Source organism: Odocoileus virginianus, chromosome 14 (genome assembly GCF_023699985.2).
Source record: "Odocoileus virginianus isolate 20LAN1187 ecotype Illinois chromosome 14, Ovbor_1.2, whole genome shotgun sequence".
NCBI classification, from domain to species: Eukaryota; Metazoa; Chordata; class Mammalia; order Artiodactyla; family Cervidae; genus Odocoileus; species Odocoileus virginianus.
Genome location: NC_069687.1, coordinates 63885623 through 63908871, shown reverse-complemented (window position 1 = coordinate 63908871; position 23249 = coordinate 63885623). Strand labels below are relative to the sequence as shown.

General features: G+C 48.7%; 1 protein-coding gene across 1 annotated transcript in view; it reads right to left on the bottom strand.

Moving 5' to 3' along the window:
• The window catches only part of STK10 (serine/threonine kinase 10), a 119675-nt gene that overhangs the window by 61933 nt on the left and 34493 nt on the right, over nt 1-23249 (bottom strand). Inside the window, exon 3 of the mRNA XM_020870265.2 lies at nt 4892-4940. Within this exon, the coding sequence (XP_020725924.2) occupies nt 4892-4940 (49 nt within the window). The remainder of the gene's footprint in view (nt 1-4891; nt 4941-23249) is intronic.

The window sequence follows — 23249 nt, the reverse complement described above, 5'->3', positions numbered from 1 at the left end:
AAGAAAATAAAGTCTGTCACTGTTTCCATCATTTCCCCACCTATTTCCCATGAAGTGATGGGACCAGATGTCATGATCTTAGTTTTCTGAATGTTGAGCTTTAAGCCAACTTCTTCACTCTCCTCTTTCACTTTCATCAACATTCTCTTTAGGTCCTCTTCACTTTCTGCCATAAGGGTGGTGTCATCTGCGTATCTGAGGTTATTGATATTTCTCCCGGCAATCTTGATTCCAGCTTGTGCTTCATCCAGCCCTGCATTTCGCATGATGTACTCTGCACAGAAGTTAAATAAGCAGGGTGACAGTATACAGCCTTGACATACTCCTTTTCCTATTTGGAACCAGTCTGTTGTTCCATGTACAGTTCTAACTGTTGCTTCCTGACTTGCATACAGATTTCTCAGGAGGCAGGTCAGGTGGTCTGGTATTTCCATCTCTTTAAGAAATTTCCAGTTTGTTGTGATCCACACAGTCAAAGGCTTTGGTGTAGTCAATAAAGTAGAAGCAGATGCTTTTTCTGGAACTCTCTTGCTTTACTGATGATCCAAAGGATGTTGGCAGTTTGATCTCTGGTTCCTCTGCCTTTTCTAAATCCAACATCTGGAAGTTCATGATTCATGTACTGCTAAAGCCTGGCTAGGAGAATTTTGAACATTACTTTGCTAGCATGTGAGATGAGTGCAATTGTGCAGTACTTTGAGCATTCTTTGGCATTGCCTTTCTTTGGGATTGGAATGAAAACTGACCTTTTCCAGTCCTGTGGCCATTGCTGACTTTTCTAAATTTGCTGGCATATTGAATGCAGCACTTTCACAGCATCATCTTTTAGGATTTGAAATAGCTCAACTGGAATTCCATCACCTCCACCAGCTTTGTTCGTAGTGATGCTTTCTAAGGCCCACCTGACTTCACATTCCAGGATTCTGGCTCTAGGTGAGTGATCACACCATTGTGATTATCTGGGTCATGAAGATCTTTTTTGTACAGTTCTTCTGTGTATTTTTGCCACCTCTTCTTAATATCTTCTGCTTCTGTTAGGTCTATACCATTTCTGTCCTTTATTGTGCCCATCTTTGCATGAAATGTTCCCTTGGTATCTCTAATTTTCTTGAAGAGATCTCTAGTCTTTCCCATTCTGTTGTTTTCCTCTATTTCTTTGCACTGATCGCTGAGGAAGGCCTTCCTATCTCTCCTTGCTATTCTTTGGAACTCCACATTCAAATGGGTATATCTTTCCTTTTCTCCTTTGCCTTTAGCTTCTCTTCTTTTCTCAGATATTTGTAAGGCCTCCTCAGACAACCATTTTGCCTTTTTGCATTTCTTTTTCTTGGGGATGGTCTTGATCAGTGCCTCCTGTACAATGTCATGAACCTCTGTCCATCGTTCTTCATGCACTCTATCAGATCTAATCCCTTGACTCTATTTCTCACTTCCATTGTATAATCATAAGGGATTTGATTTAGGTCATACCTGAATGATCTAGTGGCTTTCCCTACTTTCTTCAGTTTAAGTCTGAATTTGGCAATAAGGAGTTCATGATCTGAGCCACAGTCAGCTCCCAGTCTTGTTTTTGCTGACTGTATAGAGCTTCTCCATCTTTGGCTGCAAAGAATATTATCAACCTGGTTTCGGTATTGATCATATGTTGATGTCCATGTGTAGTCTTCTCTTGTGTTGCTGGAAGAGGGTGTTTGCTGTGACCAGTGCGTTTGCTTGACAAAACTCTATTAGCCTTTCCCCTGCTTCGTTTTGTACTCCAAGGCCAAATTTGCCTGTTACTCCAGGTATCTCTCAACTTCCTACTTTTGCATTCCAGTCCCCTATAATGAAAAGGACATCTTTTTTGGGTGTTAGTTCTAGTAGGTCTTGTAGGTCTTCATAGAACCACTCAACTTCAGCTTCTTCAGCATTACCTGTCAGGCCACAGACTTGGACTACTGTGATATTGAATGATTTGCCTTGAAAACGAACAGAGATCATTCTATCGTCTTTGAGATTGCATCCAAGTACTGCATTTTGGACTCTTTTGTTGACTATGATGGCTACTCCATTTCTTCTAAGGGATTCCTGCCCACAGTAGTAGATATAATGGTCATCTGAGTTAAATTCACCCATTCCAGTCCATTTTAGTTCACTGATACCTAAAACATCGATGTTTACACTCTTGCCATCTCCTGTTTGACCACTTCCAATTTGCCTTGATTCATGGACCTAACATCCCAGGTTCCTATGCAATATTGCTCTTTACAGCATTGGACTTTACTTCTATCACCAGTCACATCCACAACTGGGCGATGTTTTTGCTTTGGCTCCATCCCTTCATTCTTTCTGGAGTTATTTCCCCACTGATCTCCAGGCATACTGGGCACCTACCGACCTGGGGGTTCATCTTTCAGTGTCCTATCTTTTTGCCTTTTCATGCTGTTCATGGGGTTCTCAAGGCAAGAATACTGAAGTAGTTGCCATTCCCTTTCCCCGGTGGACCACGTTTTGTCAAACTTTCCACCATGACCCATGGTGCAGGGCCACCCAAGATGGACCAGAGCAGTCTGTGATTATTTAGTTCTTGCTCCTGCCCAAGTTCCCTGGGCTGAGGTCAGCCCCGCAGTCCTGCCTGCTCGGCCCTCAGGCTGAAGGTTCCCAGGCTGGTGGGCAAGGGCACTGCATTGAGGCCGCCCTCTGGTTGGGGCTTCCAGGTTCCCCTGCAGCGCCCGGAGGAATCCCCAAGGTCAGATCCCTCAGGCTCAGTAAAAACAAATGTGCCAGCCAGGGTGGAGGCGCTGCCTGCAGTGTCCTGGGAAGCCCAGCTCCAGAGCAGGGCTCCTGAACCCGGGGTCTTTCTGGGTCCATAACTCCTTCCCGTCAGCCTCGTCCTCGACCCCTGCATCTCCCCCAGCTGGGGTCCAAGCTCAGAGTCTGTGAGGACTTCAGGGCCACACAGACTGTGCCTGAACTTGGGCACTGCCTCTTACTGGCCGTGTGATTTCTGGCAAGTCACTCTATCTCCCTGCATCTTCATTATTGGTCTGTAAAATGGAATGAGGATGACATGAAGGCAGGGCTCCAGAGATAAAGCATGTAAATGTCTCAGCATGGAGCACAATCAAGAAAAGGTTATTACTATTACACTGGTCCTGAGATTATGCTGGATTGTCTGTAGCAAATTTCTAAATGTCAAAAGTATACCTGGCTCATGTCTGACTTACTTATATAGATGAAACAGGAAAAATCAAAGTGATGAGGAGGTGGATGATAACCTCAATGCCACCATTTTTTGAGCCTTTACAATACACCAGCACAAGGATAAAATGTTGGGTGCGTTATTTCATGAAAGATTTATAATAATCTAAAGAGGTAGACAGACATAACACAATTAAAAAAATTTTTTTTTGTTTTGATGTGGACCATTTTTTAAAGCCTTGTTATTAAATTTGCTACAGTACTGCTTGTTTTATGTTTCAGTTTTTTAGGCCAGGAGCCATGTGGGATCTTGACTCCTCAACCAGGGACTGAACCTGACCGGAAGGTGAAGTCTTAAGCACTAGATGGCCAGGAAAGTCCCTATGACTCATTTTTAAAGTCCAGTTTATTGAGATATAACTTATATGCAGTAAAATTCACCTTTTTGGGTGTACAGTTCTGTGAATTTTGGCAAATGCATTTAGTCACACCAACAGTACCACAGTTCAGACACAGAATACACACTTCCATCATTCCCCAAAGTTCCCCTCTGTCCCCCTTTCACCCCCCCAACTCCAGTTGCGAAGCAATCAGTAATTAGATCTGTTCCTACAGCTTCATCTTTTTTCTAAAAAGGCATATAATTGGAATCACACAGTATGGTGAATTTTTAAGATGAATTTTTGATTACACAGCAGTACATGAATATTTTCTTCCTAATAAAAAAAAGTTGCAACATTGCAGATGAGCCTAAGTCCCCTTTGAAACCACATCCCCACCTGCGCCTCATCCTTCTGCTCTGCAGGAGGGCTAAGGGCCAAAAATGTGTAACAGCTAGCAAGTCACGGCCAGCAGGATCACAGCAAGCACTGGTGTTGACAAACTGAAGCGGCCATACGGCGACGCGCCAGACGCATGCCCCCCCATGCTGTAAAGGGCCCAGCCCAGTGCCCCCAGCCCGGGCTCATCCTCTGCACACCTCTGCAAGGCGATGGGAGACCACCTACGGCAGAAAGGCCCCCGAGCAGGGCGGGCATCTGCGGGAGAGTCAGCCCCTGACCACAGAGCTGCAGCTGCTCCCCGGCTCTCACTAGGCCAGCCCGCCCCACCCCAGCTTCTCTTACCCACCGCGCTTTCTACAACAGCAACGGCACTGTTTCTTTAACTGCTGCCACCAGCAGACAGCAAGCCGCCTGGGGCTGGACCAGTTAGTTCCATCCGGAGAACTGAGAGAGAAAAGTGGAGATCCCCGCTTTTCAAAGAACCTCCCCCAGGGGTCTTATTTTCACCTCCTACAAGTGCTGCGGGGTTCGGAAGGGGGCAGAACACCTGTCTGACATCCAGACTGCTGGAGGGAGCCAGTGATCCACTCAAGGACATATGGCTCTTTGAAAGAGAAGTTCTGGTCTTCTGAGTATCCTGCATCCTCTCCAGTAACCCAACCCCTGCTCCCAGATGCGGACAGAGAGGGAAGGTACTCAAACAGGCCACAGGCATTACTGGGGCGGGGAAGTGATGGATCCCAGTGCTCACCAGAGCCGACCCCAGCACCGCTGTCCTGCATCAAGGAGGACTCACCCACGGGCTTCCCGGCTGTCCAGTGGTTAGGACTCCATGCTTCCACCGCAGGGGACACAGGCTCGATCCCTAGTTAGGGAACTAAGATCCTGCAAGCCACTCACAGAGGCCAAAAAAAAAAAAAAAAACTCACCCAGCATGATGGCATCCACAGCTCCCCCAGGACAGAACTCGATCATAATCTGCAGAAAATACAAGGCAAAGTAATATGAGCAGCAGTGCCCAGTCCACAAATCGGGAGCCCCTCCAGGGCCTGCCCTGATCAGATACGTCTGCCAGCACCTGATGTGTTTGCTCTTCGGCCCCTCTCTCTCCTGCCCAGGGGTTTGTCCAGTCTGCCCCCACATCCCTGAAACCTGACCTCAGTTCTTACAGGAGGCTCTCACACCCAGGAGTTACTTGGGCACTTCATTTTTCAAGGGGAAAAAAACAAGTCATGGAAACCTGCAGCTTTAGTGAACAGCCTTTTCAGCCAAGCCTGCATCCTGCCCCTCTCCTCAGATCAGCCCTGTCTGTTCACTCACCCCCACCTGCCAGCCACCCTGCTTCTTACAATCCAAAGCCGAGTCTCAGAGGACACTCCCACTCACACACAAGCTGGCCAAGGCCTCCTGGACGCCAGCACCTGTCTGCTGACTCTTCTCCATCACCCAGAGCCTGCAGTATCGGAGCATCAGGTCCTTGAAGCCCAGCTCAGGTAGAGGAATCAAAGTCCAGAAAGAAGCCGTCACTGACCAAGGCCTCACAGGTTATCTAATGCTCCTGAATGGAAAGCAGGTTTTCCTAATCTCCGGGTGATTCATTCATTTACTCAACACACACCCAACAGGTAAAAGGCCCTGGGAGAACCACCTGATACAGGCCTTCAAGGGGGTCCCAGCCCAGTGCAGCAAATGGAAAAAGCCAATTAGAGTCACAAGTGCCAGGCGTGCTGACACAGGCCCTACCCCCTGGTCTACTGCCATCTTCACTCTTTCTGGCCCACTCCGGGCTCCTATCAAAAACGGGAAGATGCTTTCTCTTTTTTTTTAAAGTGTAAGTAGAGATGGGTGGGGAAGGCAGAAAGTGACACAAACTTCAAGGCACTCCCAGCATCTCCTCCAGCTCCTGGCTGCTGCTGGGCCCTCTGACCCAGCTCGGCAGGGGCAGACACAGTGCCTGAGGGGCGCTCAAGGAGGCCCGTCGCTCTAAATAGAAAAGAAAACCTCAGCCGTGACCTCACTGGGCAAGAGCCAGCTCTCTGGCCATAGAAGGGAGGAGCTGCTTCAGTGTTTTGACGAGACCTTCTAACTTGTAGCCAACTTTTCAGAGGCTTCCTGGCACTGTAAATATGAGGATGCAGTGATGCCTGGTTGGACCCAAGTCCCAAGCCCACCGCTCACTAGTTGCGGCCTTGGGCAAGTCATTTCAACCGTGTGAGCCTGTTTTCTCAACTGTAAGATGGGGCTGCTGATGTGCTTCCTCTTAGCTGGACCCCACCTCTGAGCTATATTTAGGGGACAGGCCACCCCTGGAGGGCAAGCAGGGAGCGCTAAGCTGGGCCAGGGACACCAAAGGAAAGTGTGCCACGGACGGCAAGGCTGTGGCGCCCTCCCTCAGCCCAGGGCAGCAGACAGGCCTGCCACAGGCTGGGCAAGGCTACAGGCCACGGGAGGGAGCCGGGCAAGGGAAGAGCCACCCGCTCACACACCACCACCTGCCAGGGAGGAAGGACGGGGCCTCTGATGCTCCCACAGCCACTCTGGTCCTGCTTGGCCTGACCCCGCTGCCCAGGACCACTCTTTACCACTGCGGTGACTATCGTCCCAAATAAACGTCATCAGAGACGCGTGAACATGCTGCAGCCTAGTACACGAAGAAGCGGCACTTCTTTCTTCCACTCACTCACTCACTCACTCACTCGTGTGTTCACCGAACCAACCACCAACCAACCAGGCTTGTTCCCAGGGTCAGAGTGACCTGGACACGGGCATCGACCTCTCGAAGCTCAGCATACCATTCTGCCTTTTAATAATGCTTAGCGCTACAAAAGAGAGGCCCAAATCCTCCTCATCGCTAGAAAAAGCCGAGGCACAAGAGGCGGCAGTGGGAGAGAAGCCAGCTTAGCCACCACACAAGGTCACTGACGAGTACGCGGCCTGTAAGACGGGGGAACGGCAGGCCCAGAGCCCACAGGAGCGACGGAGTCATCCAGGCCTCGACGGGCGACACACGAGACTCAGTCTCTATGAGCTGTTTCTAGGATTTCTTTCTTGAGCTCAGGGGTTCAGGGTTTTTTATTGTTTTGTCTTGTATTTTGAGACCCCATGAAAGCCACCCTCTCACCCCTCAGAAAAATGCAAATACAAACAAATGTTTGTGTGCAATTTCACTGACTTCCTGCATGCCCTCAAGCCCCACCACCAAACCCAGGCCAGTGTTTTCACCAGCTACTGACTACACAGCCTTGGCAATGACCTACCTCTCTGTAAAGTGGGACGACACTACAGACGCCCCAGAACTACCCTTAGGATCCGATGAGGTGGTAGGTATCAAGCCACAAGCCTCCTCACACACAGAGGTCGCAGGGCTGGCTCAGCTGTGTCCTCCTCTGCTAGGGGCAGCCGAAGAGGAAAAGGCGGTAGGCTTGGCTTCAAGTCCTGCCATGGGTGCGTTCAGTCACTCAGGCCTATTCAACTCTTTGGACCCTTTGGACTGTAGCCCGCCAGACTCCTCTGTCCATGGGATTCTCTCTAAAGTGGGCTGCCAAGGCCTCCTCCAGGGGATTTTCCCCACCCAGAGATCAAACCCATGTCTCTATGTCTCCTGTATTGACAGGCAGGTTCTTTACCACTAGCACCACCTGGGATGCCCTTTGAGTCAGCTTCCTCATTAGCTATGTGAACCTAGGTAAGTTACTTAATGCCTTCTCCATGCCTCAATTTCTTCATCTGAAAATGGTACTAATCTTTTCTCCCCCCAGTGTAATCAGACAGCCAATGACATGTCCAATACAAAAGCTACAACAACTAATATGCACTTGGTGAATCTAGCAAAGGAAATCTCTAGAAAGATCACACTTAGACCATGCTATTTAGGCTTCCTACAAAAATATGCCTTCCCAAAATTACAGTTCATCAACACTCCCACTGCCAGTATCAAAAGCCAGTATGAGAAGTGGTCAAACCTGGGCGGTTCCTGCATCTTTCAGTGAAACTGTCCCTTACACAATGCCCTTACACAAGGCCCCCATGACCCCTCCCCTCCCAGGTCAGCACTAGGAAAGCTGAAACATTCTGCCAATCTGGTTTGCTTCCTCTTCTGCAATTTGAGACCTCCATGACGCCTTGCACTTCCCATATTTTTTTACTTTTTATTTTCTTTGAGGCAAAGAATATGACTTTATTTGGAAAGCCAGCAGACAGAGAAGATGGCACACTAATATCTCAAAATAGACATCTCCCATTATCATTATTATTCTGCGCCAGCTACTGGGAAGCTCTGAGTTTAGCTTTGGTTTTACTCGCATGAATAAATGTACTGACTTTTCATTCTACACCAGGATTAAATCTACAATATTTCACAATTTGCATATGGGCCCCAATGAAGTGTCTTTAGAAGATGACTATCCTGGAATCCACACTTCAAAATGTGAAGCTCTTTTTGAAACAGCAGTCCTTATTTGGAGTTAATCATAGCCTATGTCAGAGTGATGTTCTGTTTATCAACTTTTTGTAATTCTGCCCAACTGTACTCTCACATGTGGCAAAATGGAGTTTGGTTTTTCTTCTTCTTTTTTTTTTTTGAAAATGGCTTTTTTCGGTCCTTTTAGTTTAAAAAGTTTCATGTCTTGGTGCCTTTTATATGATGTAAAAGAGAAAAATGATGTCTCTTTCATGACATGGTTCACACTGGGTTTCATTACACGGGTCTTAACGCTTCACATTTCAGCTTCTCAGTGGTAGGGTCACACGGAGCTTATAACATTAATTCTTAGCGCTTTTATAGAAATGCATAAAGTTTAATTAATAAAATGATTACCTCAATAAATGTAATAATAACAATAAATAAAAAGAAACCAATTGTCTGAATGCCTTAGGATATTACTAAATAGCCTGTTTAGAAAAGAGAATGGAAAAATTACATCAATACCCACAGAAGGTTTCAGTTCAGTTCAGTTGCTCAGTCGTGTCCAACTCTTTGTGACCCAATGAACTGCAGCACGCCAGGCCTCCCTGTCCATCACCAACTCCTGGAGTTTACCCGAACTCATGTCCATTGAGTCGGTGATGCCATCCAGCCATCTCATCCTCTGTTGTCCCCTTCTCCTCCTGCCCTCAATCTTTCCCAGCATCAGGGTCTTTTCTAATGAGTCAGCTCTTCACATTAGGTGGCCAAAGTATTGGAGTTTCAGCTTCAACATCAGTCCTTCCAATGAACACCCAGGACTGATCTCCTTTAGGATGGACTGGTTGGATCTCCTTGCAATCCAAGGGACTCTCAAGAGTCTTCTCCAACACCACAGTTCAAAAGCATCAATTCTTCGGCGCTCAGCTTTCTTTACAGTCCAACTCTCACATCCATACATGACCACTGGAAAAGCCATAGCCTTGACTAGATGGACCTTTGTTGACAAAGTAATGTCTCTGTTTTTTAATATGTTGTCTAGATTAGTCATAACTTTCCTTTCAAGGAGTAAGCATCTTTTAATTTCATGGCTGCGATCACCATCTGCAGTGATTTTGGAGCCCAGAAAAATAAAGTCAGCCACTGTTTCCACTGTTTCCCCATCTTGGTCTATTCTTGTATTTTCTACATTTTAATCAACTAATATGTTATAAAATTTCATATGAGAAGTACTCTTTAACAAAAAGTACTGGCCTAAAGTCACCCATGGCTACAGATGCATCTATTCATCTGAAAGGGGATGGGGCTGTGCCTATCCACAATGTAAGTCCCAGCAGTATCATGCCCAGAACACCCTTATTAGGGTTTTCTATATACAAGAGCTTATCTGCAAACAGAAGTAATTTTACTTCTTGTTTGCAATTTGCATGTCTTTTATTTCTTTTTTCCTGACTAACTGTGCTAGCTAGTGCTTCCAATACTATGCTGAATAGAAGTGATAAAGTTAGGCATCTTTGCCTTATCTCTGATCTTAAGAGTTTTTAGTTTCTCACCACTGAATATGTTCACTGTGAGTTGTTTATATATGACCTTTATTATGTTTAGATACTTTTCTTCTATTGATTTGTTAAATGTTTTTCTCATGGAAGTGTTGAATTTTGTCAAATACTTTTTCTTCATTAGCTGAGATGATCATGTGTTCTCCCACCTTTATTCTGCTAATGCAGTTTGTTATATGCATTGATTTTCATATATTAAACCATCCTTGCTTCCAAGAATAAATTCCACTGGTCATGGTGTATAATCCTTTTATTATGCTGCAGTGTAGCCAAAAAACCAACAACAAAAACAAGTTGGGCTTCTAGACACTAAAAATGAACAATCCAGTAAAGGAAAATTAAGGAAACAATTCCATTTATAATAGCATCAAGAAGAAGAAAATACTTAGGACTATCTAGGAAAAGGGAATAAGATTAAAGCAAGAAGGTGGAAGATGTGTACACTGAAAAGTGCAAACATGGCTGAGAGACATTAAAGACGACACAAATGAATGGAGAGACACCCTCTATGCATGACTGAAAGGCTTTGTTACGAAGTCAATACTACCCAACACAATCTACAGAGTCAATGCAACCCCTATCAAATCCTCAGGGCATCTTTTATAGAAACTGAAAAAATTCCATACTAAAATTCATATGGAATATCAAGGGACTCCAAGCACCAAAAGAACCTTGAAAAAGGACAGTTGGAAAAAAACTGTTCAAAGAAAATTGAAAGTCTCATACTTCTTGATTTCAAAACTTACTACAAAGCTACAACAGTCAAAATAGCAAGGGACTAGCATAAAGACAGACATATAGACCAATGGAAGGAGATCCCAGAAATAAACCCTTGCATGTATAGTCAAATGATTTTTAACAAAGCGGCCAAGACCATTCAGTGGAAAAAGAATAGTCTTTTCAACAAATTTTGTTGGGAAAACGGAATTACCAGCATGCGAGAGAATGAAGATGGTCCCTTACATCAAATACAAAAATTTACTAAAAATGGACCAAACACAAATGGAAGAGCTAAAACTACAAAATCCTTAGAAGAAAAAAATGAGGGAAAAGTCATGACATTGAATTTAACTATGATTTCTTGGTTTTGACACCAAAAGCACAGGCAACAATAACAAAAAGATTAAATGGACCTTTATCAAATATAATAACCTTTGGACATCAAAAAACACTATCAACATAGTGAAAAAGCAACGCACAGAATGTTAAGTATATATGACACAATTCACATCTGATAAGTGACTAACATCAAGAATATATTAAAAAATATACTCTTACAACTCAAATAGACACAGATATACAAATAGGCAATAAATGCATGAAAATATGCTCAGCATTACTAATTAATGTAAACCAAAACCACAATTTAGACCTAGAGGGGCGGGATGGGGTGGGAAGTGAGAGGGAGGTTCAAGAGGGAGCGGACAAATGCATACTTATGGCTGATTCATGCTGATGTATGACAGAAACCAAAACAATATTGTAAAGCAATTATCCTCCAATTAAAAATAAATAGATTTTTAAAAACCACAATTAGATATCACTTTTCACCCACTGGGCTGGCTATTTTTAAAAAACAGAAAATAACAAGCAAGGATGTACAGAAATGGAAACACCTGTTTTGCTGGTGGGAATGCAAAATGCTGTGGCCACTGCAGAAGACATTATGGCAGTTCCTCAAAAATTTAAAACTAAAATCTGAAAAATTAAAAACAGAAATAAAAAATGCAATCGCCTTATGAACTGGTTTTCCAGTTCATGAGTATATACCCAAAGAAATGAAAAGCAGAGTATCAAACAGATGTTTGTATACCAAAGCAGCATTATTCACAATAGTTAAAAGATGGAAACAACCCAAGAATACATCAAGAGATGAACAGAAAAACAAAATGTGGCACATACAATGGAATATTATCCAGTCATGAAAAAGGCATGAAGCACTGACACATATGAATGAAACTTGAAAATATTATGCTAAGTGAAAAAAACGTCAGACACAAAAGGCCACACATATTTGATTCCATTTCTATGAAATGTCCAGAAGAGGCAAATCCATGGTAGACAGAAGGAGACCTAACCAGTCAATCCTAAAGGAAATTAACCCTCAATATTCACTGGAAGAACTGATGCTGAAGCTGAAGCTCCAATACTTTGGCCACCTGATATAAAGATCCGACCCATTAGAAAAGACCCTGATTCTGGGAAAGACAGAAAGCAGGAGGAGAAGGGGATGACAGAGGACGAGACGGTTGGATGGCATCACTGACTCAATGAACATGAGTCTGAGCAAGCTCCAGGAGATGGCGAAGGACAGGGAAGCCTGGTGTGCTGCAGCATGTGGACGCATAAAGTCAGACATGACTGGGCAACTGAACAACAACAGCAATTGAGACAGAAAGGAGATTAGTGGTTGCCAGAGGCTGGGAGAAGGATCCCAGGGTGATAGACTGTGGGTCTTAAAATATGACCTAAATGCTTTTCAGCTCAGAAAAGTGCTGACACAATATGCAAAGTCCTGTCCAAGGTCATTTATTCACAGTCTCTCATTTAATCCTTACACAGTTCTTTAAGGTGAATACTGTTATTATCTCCATTTTCTCAGTCAAGGATCTCCAAAGTTTTTCTGTAAAGAGCATGCATGCTTAGTCACTCAGTCATGTCTGACTCTTTGCAACCCCATGGACTGTAGCTTACCAGACTCCCCTTCCATGGGATTTTCCCAGCAAGAATACTGGAGTAGATTGCCATTTCCTTCTCCACGGGATCTTCCCAATCCAGGGATCGAACCCTCATCTCTTGCTCTACAGGAGGACTCTTTACCACTGAGCCATCAGGGAAACCTTTCCATAAAGAACCAGATAGTAAATAATTTTGGCTCTGCAGGGCTTTGATTCTGATGCTCCAGCCTGAAAGCAGTGGTGGATGAGACCTTATCGAATGAGGATGGGTATGTGCCAGCAAATCCCATGGGCCATGGTGATGGGACTTCAGGGTGTGTAAGAAGGTGGCAGGCCAGATGTGGCCCATGGGTGGCTCCTTAACACCCATATTCCAGATGAGAAAACGGAGGCAGAAAGCATTTCAGTAACTTGTCAAGATCCCCAGCTAATAAGAGATGAGACCAGGATTTGAACCCAGGTACTCTGATTTATGAGCTCATATCTGTCCTTAGGCTGGACTTCTTCCACTATCATTTGGAAGACACTTAACATGTCACACCCATCCCTCCTGGCATCAAAGCATCTTTTTCATAAGGTTTTAACCCCACCGGCCAGGTCGGAATTGCCTTCCTACCCAGTCCTGAGACCCACAGCTGGTACAGGCCGAGCTGGGATCTGATCCGAGGCTGCTCACACTAGCTGCCTGCATGAGGAAGACAGGTCTGCCTGAGCCTGAATACAGAGAGCGCACTCTAGAGCGGGAGCCGTTTGCATTTCCTGGGCCCTCTTGTCAGATGAGTGAGCTCGGCACAGCTGGTCTCCCTAGTCAGCACTCACGAGCTCTTTGTGTCCCTGGAGACATCAGCCCATGAACATGCTCAAAGGACGCCCAATGGGAGACAGACAGCCTGCAGTCGCTGGCTTGGGACTGCTTGGAGGCCAGAAGAAACTGGAAACCTCTGTTTACCTCGACCCCCTATCGGTTTAGATTAGGCAGCTGTCACGGAGCGCCTGCAGGGTCACGGCCTTGCTACACGATCCTGGAGGGCCAGCTCGCCTCCCCATCATGCGTGTATGCATTCATTCGTGGACTGATTAGGCACCTACTCTATTCCTGCACTATCTTAGCCATGGGAATTTGGCCCTGCACCTATGGAGGTACTCTCTCCCCTCGTGGGCAGTGCCCTCTCAGAGCTGCCCTGGGACTGGAGACTATAAAAATCTTCCTTGGGGCTGCTGCAAATAGAGAATCAGCTCAATAATCCTTAGGACTGAGAGGGCAGAATTTTAAATCTCTCTCCTCCACCTGGTCAACTCTTCAGGACGAAACACTGACACCAAAGTCCTGTGCCAAGCTGATTTCCGCCCCAGCAAGTAAATATACACAAAACCCACCGCCCCCCCCCACCCCTGCCATGTTCACTGTTCCCCGCCGTACGGTTTCACTCCATGACTTCAGCTTCCTTAGGACATAAGCGGTCGCCTGATCAGTTAACACAGGTCGGCCCCAGTTTCCCCATCCACGACAAGTAACAGGAACTGAGAGTCTTATTCTGTGCCCAGCCCTAAGCCAAGTGCTTTGCATAAATCATCTTACCATTTGAAGTGGGTATTCTAAAAAATGCCTCTGCCTCACAGGATTTATTGTGAGGATTAAAGGTGACAGGATTAAGGTAACAGATGCCTGGCTCTCAGAACATTACCTGGCACACAGTCAGTAAATGCTTAACAAATGATACCCGTGATTATCAGCATCTGCTGCTGCTGCTAGGTCACTTCAGTCGTGTCTGACTCTGTGCGACCCCATAGATGACAGCCCACCAGGCTCCCCCGTCCCTGGGATTCTCCAGGCAAGAACACTGGAGTGGGTTGCCATTTCCTTCCCCAATGCATGAAAGTGAAAAGTGAAAGTGAAGTCACTCAAGTCGTGTCTGACTCTTCGTGACCCCATGGACTGCAGCCTACCAGATTCCTTCATCCATGGGATTTTCCAGGCAAGAGTACTGGAGTGGGTTGCCATTGCCTTCTCCACACAGCATCTGGTGATACTTTATTCCCATTTTACATATGAGGAAACTGAGGCTCAGAGAAATTAAAGTCACAGAAATAGTAAGTACCAGGGCCAGGACCTGAACTGGGACCTATCTGGGTACCAAGTCAGCTGCACTCACCACCATGAAGGAAGAGACCTAGTGACCCCATGCCCCCATCCCTGTGCCTCAGAAAAAAAGCAAAAAAAGCTTGAGGCATAGCCTCCCAGCGGTGGGGGAAAAGGCGCCCGTCTCCCTGCTCCAGCACTTGCTGGGTCCCAGGGGTCAGCTCACATGTACCAAGTGAGCTTGCTCACCCGGAGATAAAGGAGCCAAGATGTCACACCTCAGATAAGAGCAGGCTTGAACCACCCACGGGGTTTCAGACATCATCAGCATGTACAGCCCGCAGGCAGCAGGACCAAGCCTGACCATCCTAGGAGACAACTGAGGCATGCTCAAGCCATACCCTGGAGACCACATGGTGCTCGAGGCCCAGGTCTCCTCCTTTCCCTGGCCCTCCCCAAGGCCAGCAGGAGTTACTGGGTACACAGAGATGCTCAATAATTAAATGTTGGCAACACTCCTGGAACTAAAAGTAAATAAAATTAAATGGCAAAAAAAAAAAAAAAATTAAATGGCAACCCTCTCCACTGTTCTTGCCTGGAGAGTTCTATGGACAGGGGATCCTGGTGGGCTACAGTTCATGGGGTCACAAAGAGTCAGACATGCCTGACCACACCCTCGTGTATGTCTGGACACAGCCCCAGACCTCCCCTCTGCTCCTGCGACTATGCCGTCTAAACCCCTTTCCTGCTTCGAGCCTTAGCGTCCCTGCCTGGAAAACGAAGCGTCTGACAGCTGAAAGGTCATTGCAACATTGACATTTGCTGGTCCAAGGTGACGCACATCACTTAATCATTAAATATTATTATATTTAATATTTATAAAAGTGCATTTACATCATAAATTATAAGAGCCTGGACCTGATTCGTGAACAGTGTTTGCTGAATGAATTTATGAAGAACGAAGAAATATGAATGAAACATTTCAGTGGCCTTCAGATGCCCAGAAGTCAGGGCAAAACTGCCCAAAAAATGACTCACATAGCTGATTCTGCAAAGAAAACAAGCCAGTCCCTCCCTCTGTTGCTGCCCAAGAGAACAGAGATAATGACGGACATCATTGCGTGCATAAGGCATACTGGGCACTGTGCTGAGCATTTTACAAGCATTCATTTACTTATTCCTGTAAGCAATTATATTTCTATTTTACAGATGTGGAAACTGAGGTTTGGTGGGGAAAGAGCCTCCCCAAAGCCACTAACCTCCTAAGCCCACAGAACGACGGTAGAAACCCAGGTCTATCCGACTCCCAAGATCCAAAGATAGCTGAAATCTGCCGCCAAAGGCAAGCCCATTTCCCTCTCTAGACCTGCTTCTTCTTGGGGAAGGGGGTAGGTGCTGCCTCTTCACCCCTTCTTTCCCAGGTCTCCCTGCCCTGAGAGGCACAGGGACACCCCATCAGCACAGAAGACAGAGGCTTCTGTTTACTCAACAGAGACCTGTAGAAAGAAGGTCCCTGAAACACAGCAGTGAACCCAAAAATGTCCCCAGCTTCTCAGCAGCTGGTCCCTGGAGGTGGAGTCGGGAACCTCCACACCTCTGAGCTCCAGGCCAGACAATGCGGCCATTGAGCGAGGCGGCCCACACCCACGAGGCCTCCAGGGAACGCAGGGCCTTGCTCCTCCGCCCCCAGCCCCACCCACCACGTTCACAGAGAAGGAATTCGGGTTCCCCTCGAGACTGGCAACTGAGTGCCCCCTAGCAAGAAGGTAGAGCACAGGGGGCGGCCTTGGGGTTCCTAAGGAGTGTGGGGGGTCCTGTGAACGCCAAGGGGGGACCTCTAAGCCTGTCCAGCACATCTGGCACACCCCCTGGTGGGGGTGGGAATTACTAGAGGAGATAACCGAGACAGCGCCAAGTGTGCTGGCTCCAGCCCCGGGGCACCCCTGGAATAGCCCCGAGGTGATTCCAATTGGGGGTGCCTAACTCCTTCTGGTACTGTCTGACCCAGAAGTCAGGAGCACCGACTTCAGGGTCAATGTCCTCTGAGCTTGAGTCCAAATGCTGCCACTGTGTGTCTTTAGGCAACATGCTACACCTCTCTGAGCCTCTAATAATATGTGCTCATCTGCAAATGGAGACAACACATTCTCAGCGTGATGGAGTCGTGGGAGAGTAAATGAGCCAGCACATGGAAGAGCAAGCACCAGGCCTGGTGCCTGGCAGAGCGTGACAGACGACAGTCACCAGCATCACGGGGACGATTATCACCATCGCCACTCATCACACCAGGAAACCAGGGCTGGGGCCAGATTCCATGGAGACGCAAACTGGATTTTCAGCCCCCAGGGAAGACACAGACAGATCTCTGTCTGCACAGATATTTTTGATCTCTTGACCATCTGTCTGTCCAGCCATCATTCCCGAAAACCAGGGGTGACAGGGCTCCTGCCGCCAAAGAGAGGAGTGGCCCAGGGCCGTGCCCCCCAGAAGATGGCTCACAACCCACACGACCAGGAAATCAGGGTCACAGGAAGCACAGACACACGGCTGGGAGGCCTGCCTGCCTGCAAGGACACACATTCTTCCACTAAAACCATTCGAGGCTTGTGGCACGTGAGACAGTCCTCAGGGACAAGCGGGGCTGAAACCGAGGGAAGCAGGGTGGTGAGGTGGGCACGGCAGGCAGGGGCAGGGCGGGGCTGCTCACAGCCAGGGAGACCGCGCAGGGTGGGCGTCATGTTCTACTGCATCCCCAGGCAACCCCCAGGCTTCCTCGACTTATCTCCTGTGGGATAATCTCCAAGGAACGAAACCTGAGTAAGGGGAGCCCAGGTTCCGACCCGGAGTCAGACATGCATGCGCGCTCAGTCACTCGGTCATGTCCGACCCTGTGGCCCCCATGACTAGCCCACCAGGCTCTTCCGTCCATGGGGTTTTCCAGGCAAACCTGGGTTCTAATTCCAGCCCTGACGCTAACTAACCTTGAACAAGGAATGACATTGGAACAAGTAAGCGTAGAGCGCTGACCCTCAGTTGGAACTACAGAATCTGCCACCTGGGGAGTGAACAAATGGGAAGACTTGGGGAAAGCCCAAGGCTCGGGACCTGGCACTCGGTGAGTGTGCTCCAACCCGTAACTCCAGAGGCTGGATGCATGTGGGAAACTGAAATGAGCAGCCCACTCTCAGAGACAAGCCAAGCGCCAGTAGCGGCCCCAGGAAAAGTTGAAGGAAGAATCTGAAAGCAGCAGAGAGCAGAGCAGCCACACTGGGTGCCCTGGGCAAGTCCAAGCATCTATCTGGCCATACACTCTACAATTTTACTGTTTTGTCTGCCTCCCCACCCCCACCCCACTGCCCCAGAGAATGTGAATTCCTGAAGGGCAGGGCTTTGTGTCTGTGCCCTTAAAACTGCCTGGCACAGAGCTGATGCTCTGGAAACATTTGCTGGTGAACAAATAAATGAATGAGTGAGTCAGTGACTGAACAAGTGAATGAATGAACAGTGGCTGCCCCACCTGCTCCGGGGAGGTGGGGGCCCAGTCACGTGAGAGCACGGATGTAGAATACCAGACACAGGTAGGAGGTACCATGATGGGGACGCACAGGCTCTGCCACGGCGGCAAGGACTGATGGTCCCATCGGTGAGGACCTAAGTCTAAGGGCTCCTGAGACAGAGACCAGTGCGGGCACAGCCAGGAAGGAAGAAGCAGCCCCCGGGATCCAAGGAAGACGTAAGACAGCCTGTCACCTCCGGCTCATCCCTCTGCTTCCCCACTTCCCACCCAGGCCTGCAGTCACCTACTCGCATCAGGGCCAGGCTGGGCGTAAAGGCAATGGGGCCACCCGGGGGTGGCGGGGGTGCAGATGGGCAGCAGGCAGCCGTCTACAGGCAACAGCACTCAGCCCAGCTCATAGATGCCATCGGGAGTGTGAGCCCCTGTGGCTGGAGCTGCCGAACCTTCCAGTCAAGCCAGACACTTGGGTTCTCACATGAAAAATGCCAGCTTACGAAGGGTCACATTTAGGCAGAACTCTAGAGAAAGCCTGCCTTCGGTACAGCCTGTGGGCCAGGTATGCACGTTAATCTGCCATCTAGACTTTGAACAACAGACATGACCTGTCTGCTGGGTGCCTGGCACGGGGCTCCTACTGTCTTGCCAGCTGGGACACACTGGGTTTCTAGTGAGGTTTGAGATCAGTGTCATCACTCTTAATGCTCAGATGGGGCAACTGATGCTCAGAGACACACCTGGGGTCACACAACAGCACACAGGCCACCAGACTCCAGCCCACATCTGACTCACTGCAAAGCCACTGCTTGAAGGACCGAAGGCAGGAAGGGTGTGGGTGAAGCTGGGGCGGGGCAGTGAGCAGGGAAGGGGTGGGAGGGTCACACAGGAGTGCTCTGGCGGTGATGACGGCTGGCCAATGGGCTCAGGGGGTGAACTAAGTGCTTGGGAACATGGCAGGCAAATCCCTGGACCACAGAGTCACCCTTGAGCCTGTGAATGTGACCCAGAGACCCCAGCCCAGCCATTGCAACAGCAGGATTCCAGACAAAACCCCACGTTACCCCAGCCTGGCCGTCCACGGCAACTCGGTTCTACCTGCTCGGGACTGAGGGTCCACTGTGCCTGAGGTGGAAGCTGGAGGGATTCCAAAGCCACAGACCCCTCCCCACCAGACACTGCCTAGAAATGCTCTGCAGGGTAACGGCTCTTCAAGCGGAGGAGGGGGGCCCAGACTGTGTCCTCTGAACAGTTCCCAGTGGTAGCCAGGGCTGGTACCCGGGGTGCGGGGGCACTGCAGCAGTGGGAGTCTGGCTGGTCTGGGTTGGAACCTGGCTGGGAGCCCTAAGCCAATCTCTCTCTCTCTCTCTCTCCATCAGTCTTCACACCCATAAAATGGGTTGACAACATCTCAATCCTGTAGAATTGTGAGGATCTGGCGAGTTAATCATGACAGGGCCCAGCTAACCCTCAGTCTTCACACCCATAAAATGGGTTGGCAACATCTCAATCCTGTAGAATTGTGAGGATCTGGCGAGTTAATGATGACAGGGCCCAGCACGGGGAGCAAGTGTCTGGCAAAGGCCCGATCTCTGTGCTCTTTTGCTGCTCCTTCCCTCTCACCACGCCCCTGCCTCCTGATTCACCCTCTGGGCCAAGAAGTCACAAGTTTCTTCACTTGCGTCCCCTCCCTGGGCCACACAGCGCCCTGTCCATGCAGCAGAAGCGGTAAGAAGTAACAGCACGCTTCCCCGGAGGACTCAGAGCCCGCACAGACTCTCAAGTGCTTTGTGCTCAGTCGCTTGGTTGTGTCCGACTCTTTGAGTCCTGTGGTGCTTTATGAAGTGCTATTATGATTACGTGTGTCCCCAAAGTGGATGCCCCTAGATGCCTAATGCAGAAGGACACAGAGGTCAGTGACTGCCAGGGAACGCCAGGAGCACCAGGATCCTGTGGGAAGAGGTGCTGCCCACAATTCTGCCCAGAAGGGCCACCACAGGGCACCAAGCTGGCCACAAACATGGAACTCAGACTTCAGAGACAAACAGGCAAGGGCAAAGTGAGCCAACATGGGCCAAAAGGCCTCCCTGGGATCTCCCCTTCCGAGTCCCGGGCCCTGCGGGCCAGGAGAGGGGGGCAGAGGAGGGACGGTGCCCCCAAGGCTCACAGAGAGCTGGTCCGAGACCCGAGATCGCAGGTCCCTGACTCCAGCGCGGCTCCCTTTGACTGCGCTAAGGGACTCTCTAAACGCACGCCGCGCTGTCAGTGACTTTCTCATGTCACATTCTCTTTATAGCTCGTGTATTATTTTAAGGCCAGATATGCAATCTGTGTCAGTGACCAACAGCTGCCCTCGGAGCCCAAGGCGACAAGCCACAGAAACCCTGGCCGGTGACACGCGGTCACGTGAACACGTGTGGCCAGCGGGCCCCTCCCACCCACAGGCTGCTCTGTGACCTGGGCCGGCACTTCCTCTCAGAGAAGGCTCGCTTTCAGACAAGCAGTCACATTCTGGAAAGCCTACAGTCACTCCTTCAGACTCACACGCACACACAACTCGGTGTTCATGCACAGGAAGTTCACATATGCCTCACAAGCCTATTTTTGGATTCCTTACAACAGGAGTCCTGGTTGAAACACCCCCAGATCTGGGAAGCTCACTTATGGGCAAAGCAGCCCTGACTATATGAAAAAAAGTCATCTTACACAATTTTCTGGGAACACAGTTCTCTTGGTTATCTGTACTTTCCTCATTTGATAGAGACGTAGGATGAGAAATAGACCCTCTTACTTCTACTTTAAGAAAAACAGTGACAGATACAGAGACCAGACATGTAGTTGCCAAAGTGGAGGGGGACTGGGGAAGGAGAGACTGGGAGTCTGGAATTCGCAGATGTGGACTATTACATACAGGATGGACAAGCAACAAGGTCCTACTGGATAGCACAGAGAACTATTAGTCAATCAATATTCTATGATAAACCATAATGGAAAAGAATAGGAAAAAGATTACATACGTATATTACTGAGCTATTCTACTGTACAGAAGAAATTAACACAACATGGTAAATCAACTATAGTTTGATCATTTTTTTAAAAAAGAAAGAAAACCAGCGGTGTGTGCCAGTGACAAACAGCCCTCAGGCTCAGTATCCGGGGGCATCAGGGAGTAGCGAGGTCTGAGGCGAATTAGCGAATCTCCACCTGAGGGGCCACTGCTGCCCAGCCTCAGCCAACTGCTGCCACATCTGCTGGTTGTTCTAAAAAAAAAGTCCAAAGCCGACAAAATGCTACCAGCGAATTTCTAAAACCATCTTGTGTGCCAAACAAAACCTGTGTGGGTCTGTCCTAGCCAGACATCCTCAGTTTGTGACCTAGCTCACAGCCTGACTGGCTCCTCCCAAAAACACAAGAGGCTGTGAGCGGGAAAGACACATCGTTCTCACCCAAGGGTGATGTGGTCCCCAGGGGACATCGGGCAACACAGAGGCAGAGGCCATGCACGTGTGGTCAGTCATGTCTGACTATTATGACCTGATGGACTATAGCCTGCCAGGCTCCTCTGTCCATGGGATTCTCCAGGCCAGAATATTAGAGTGGAGTGCCATTCCCTTCTCCAGGGGATCTTCCTGACCCAGGAATTGAACTCAGGTCTCTAGCACTGCAAGCAGATTCTTTATCATCTAAGTCACCCGGGATAGAGACAGAGACATAGCGAAACTCCCTCCACACAGAAAATGATCCAAACCCTGATGCAGACCGGGCAGAGTCCAAAAGGCCTGGAAGCTCCTCTGGGGAACATGATGGGAGTGGGGGGAAGCTTAGGGCAGCTTAGGGCAGCCGCTGCTTTCTCTGTGGTTCCATTAGATTTCAACAGAGGGTTCCACAGCTAAAGATGCTAGGAAAGCGCAGGTGGAGATGATGCAAGTTGAGACATGAGCTGGGGGAGCAAGACCACTGGCCTCCAGGGAGAGGTGGGCCCAAACACAACCTCTGTCCCACAAGTGTTTCTGGACAAGCTAGGCCACCTCAGTCCTAAGAGGACCACCCCAACCTCTGGCCTTCCAGGCTTGGCCAGGCCCAAATGCGCCAGCCAAAACAGTGCCCTGGCCTGGGGAGTGTCCCCAGGTGGAGGCCCTGACACTGGGGCACCGCATGGCCCTGAGGGGGAGGAGTCCCTCCCCTGCTCACCCTCCCTGCCGAGCCCAGTCACTGCCAGGCACCGAGGAGGCGCATGGGGACCACATCCCTTCTACCGTGGAGTGCAGGGCCAGGGAAGAAGGCTTTGGCAGGCAGAGGGATCGGACCAGGATGGAGCAAACTGGTTTATTTTCCTCTAATACTATTTATGGCAAGTGGGCCCTACTTTTCCATTTAGGGTAATAAGATGAGTTTCTTTTTCAATAAATATATTTAACTTCTAAACAGTGAGTCACCTTAAACAAATACTAACTATTCCAGAGGTAGCAGAATGAATGAGGTTTAGGAGAGGCAGCCCTACCAAGAGTGTTACTACAGCTCTTTAAGTCTGAGAATGACAAGGTAATCCCCGGGGGAGGTGGGGTGGGGAAATCCAGGAAGGCTCCCCGACTGTGGAGGCCTTCCGTGCTAAGCAAGGGTCACTGCTTTGTTTGATAGTCAGCAAGGAGATTCCTGGGCTGATAAACTTGTGCAAAACTTTCTGCCCAGACAAATCCTGGGGGCAGAGGGACTTCAGAACTCGACCTGTGCCAGGGCTCCAGGAGTGGAAGCCAGCCCTGCTGTGTGCGCATGAAAGGCCTTTCCTCACCCTGGGCAGATTTCATCATGACCCTGACATCACTTTTCATCCTTTTGGCCAGTGGCATGATCACAGCAAAGCCTCAGCAAGGTTCACTGAGTCAAAGGCAGAAAGGCCAGAAGAGAAGAGGCTTCCAGAAACCCAGTATGAGGGCATAGTGGGAATGGAAAGAAAGAACTGTGAGAGGAGGGGAGAGAGAGTCAATGGCATTAACTAAGCACCCACTCTGGGCCAGACACTGCTGCCCATGCCCAACCTGCATACCTCACTTAATCCT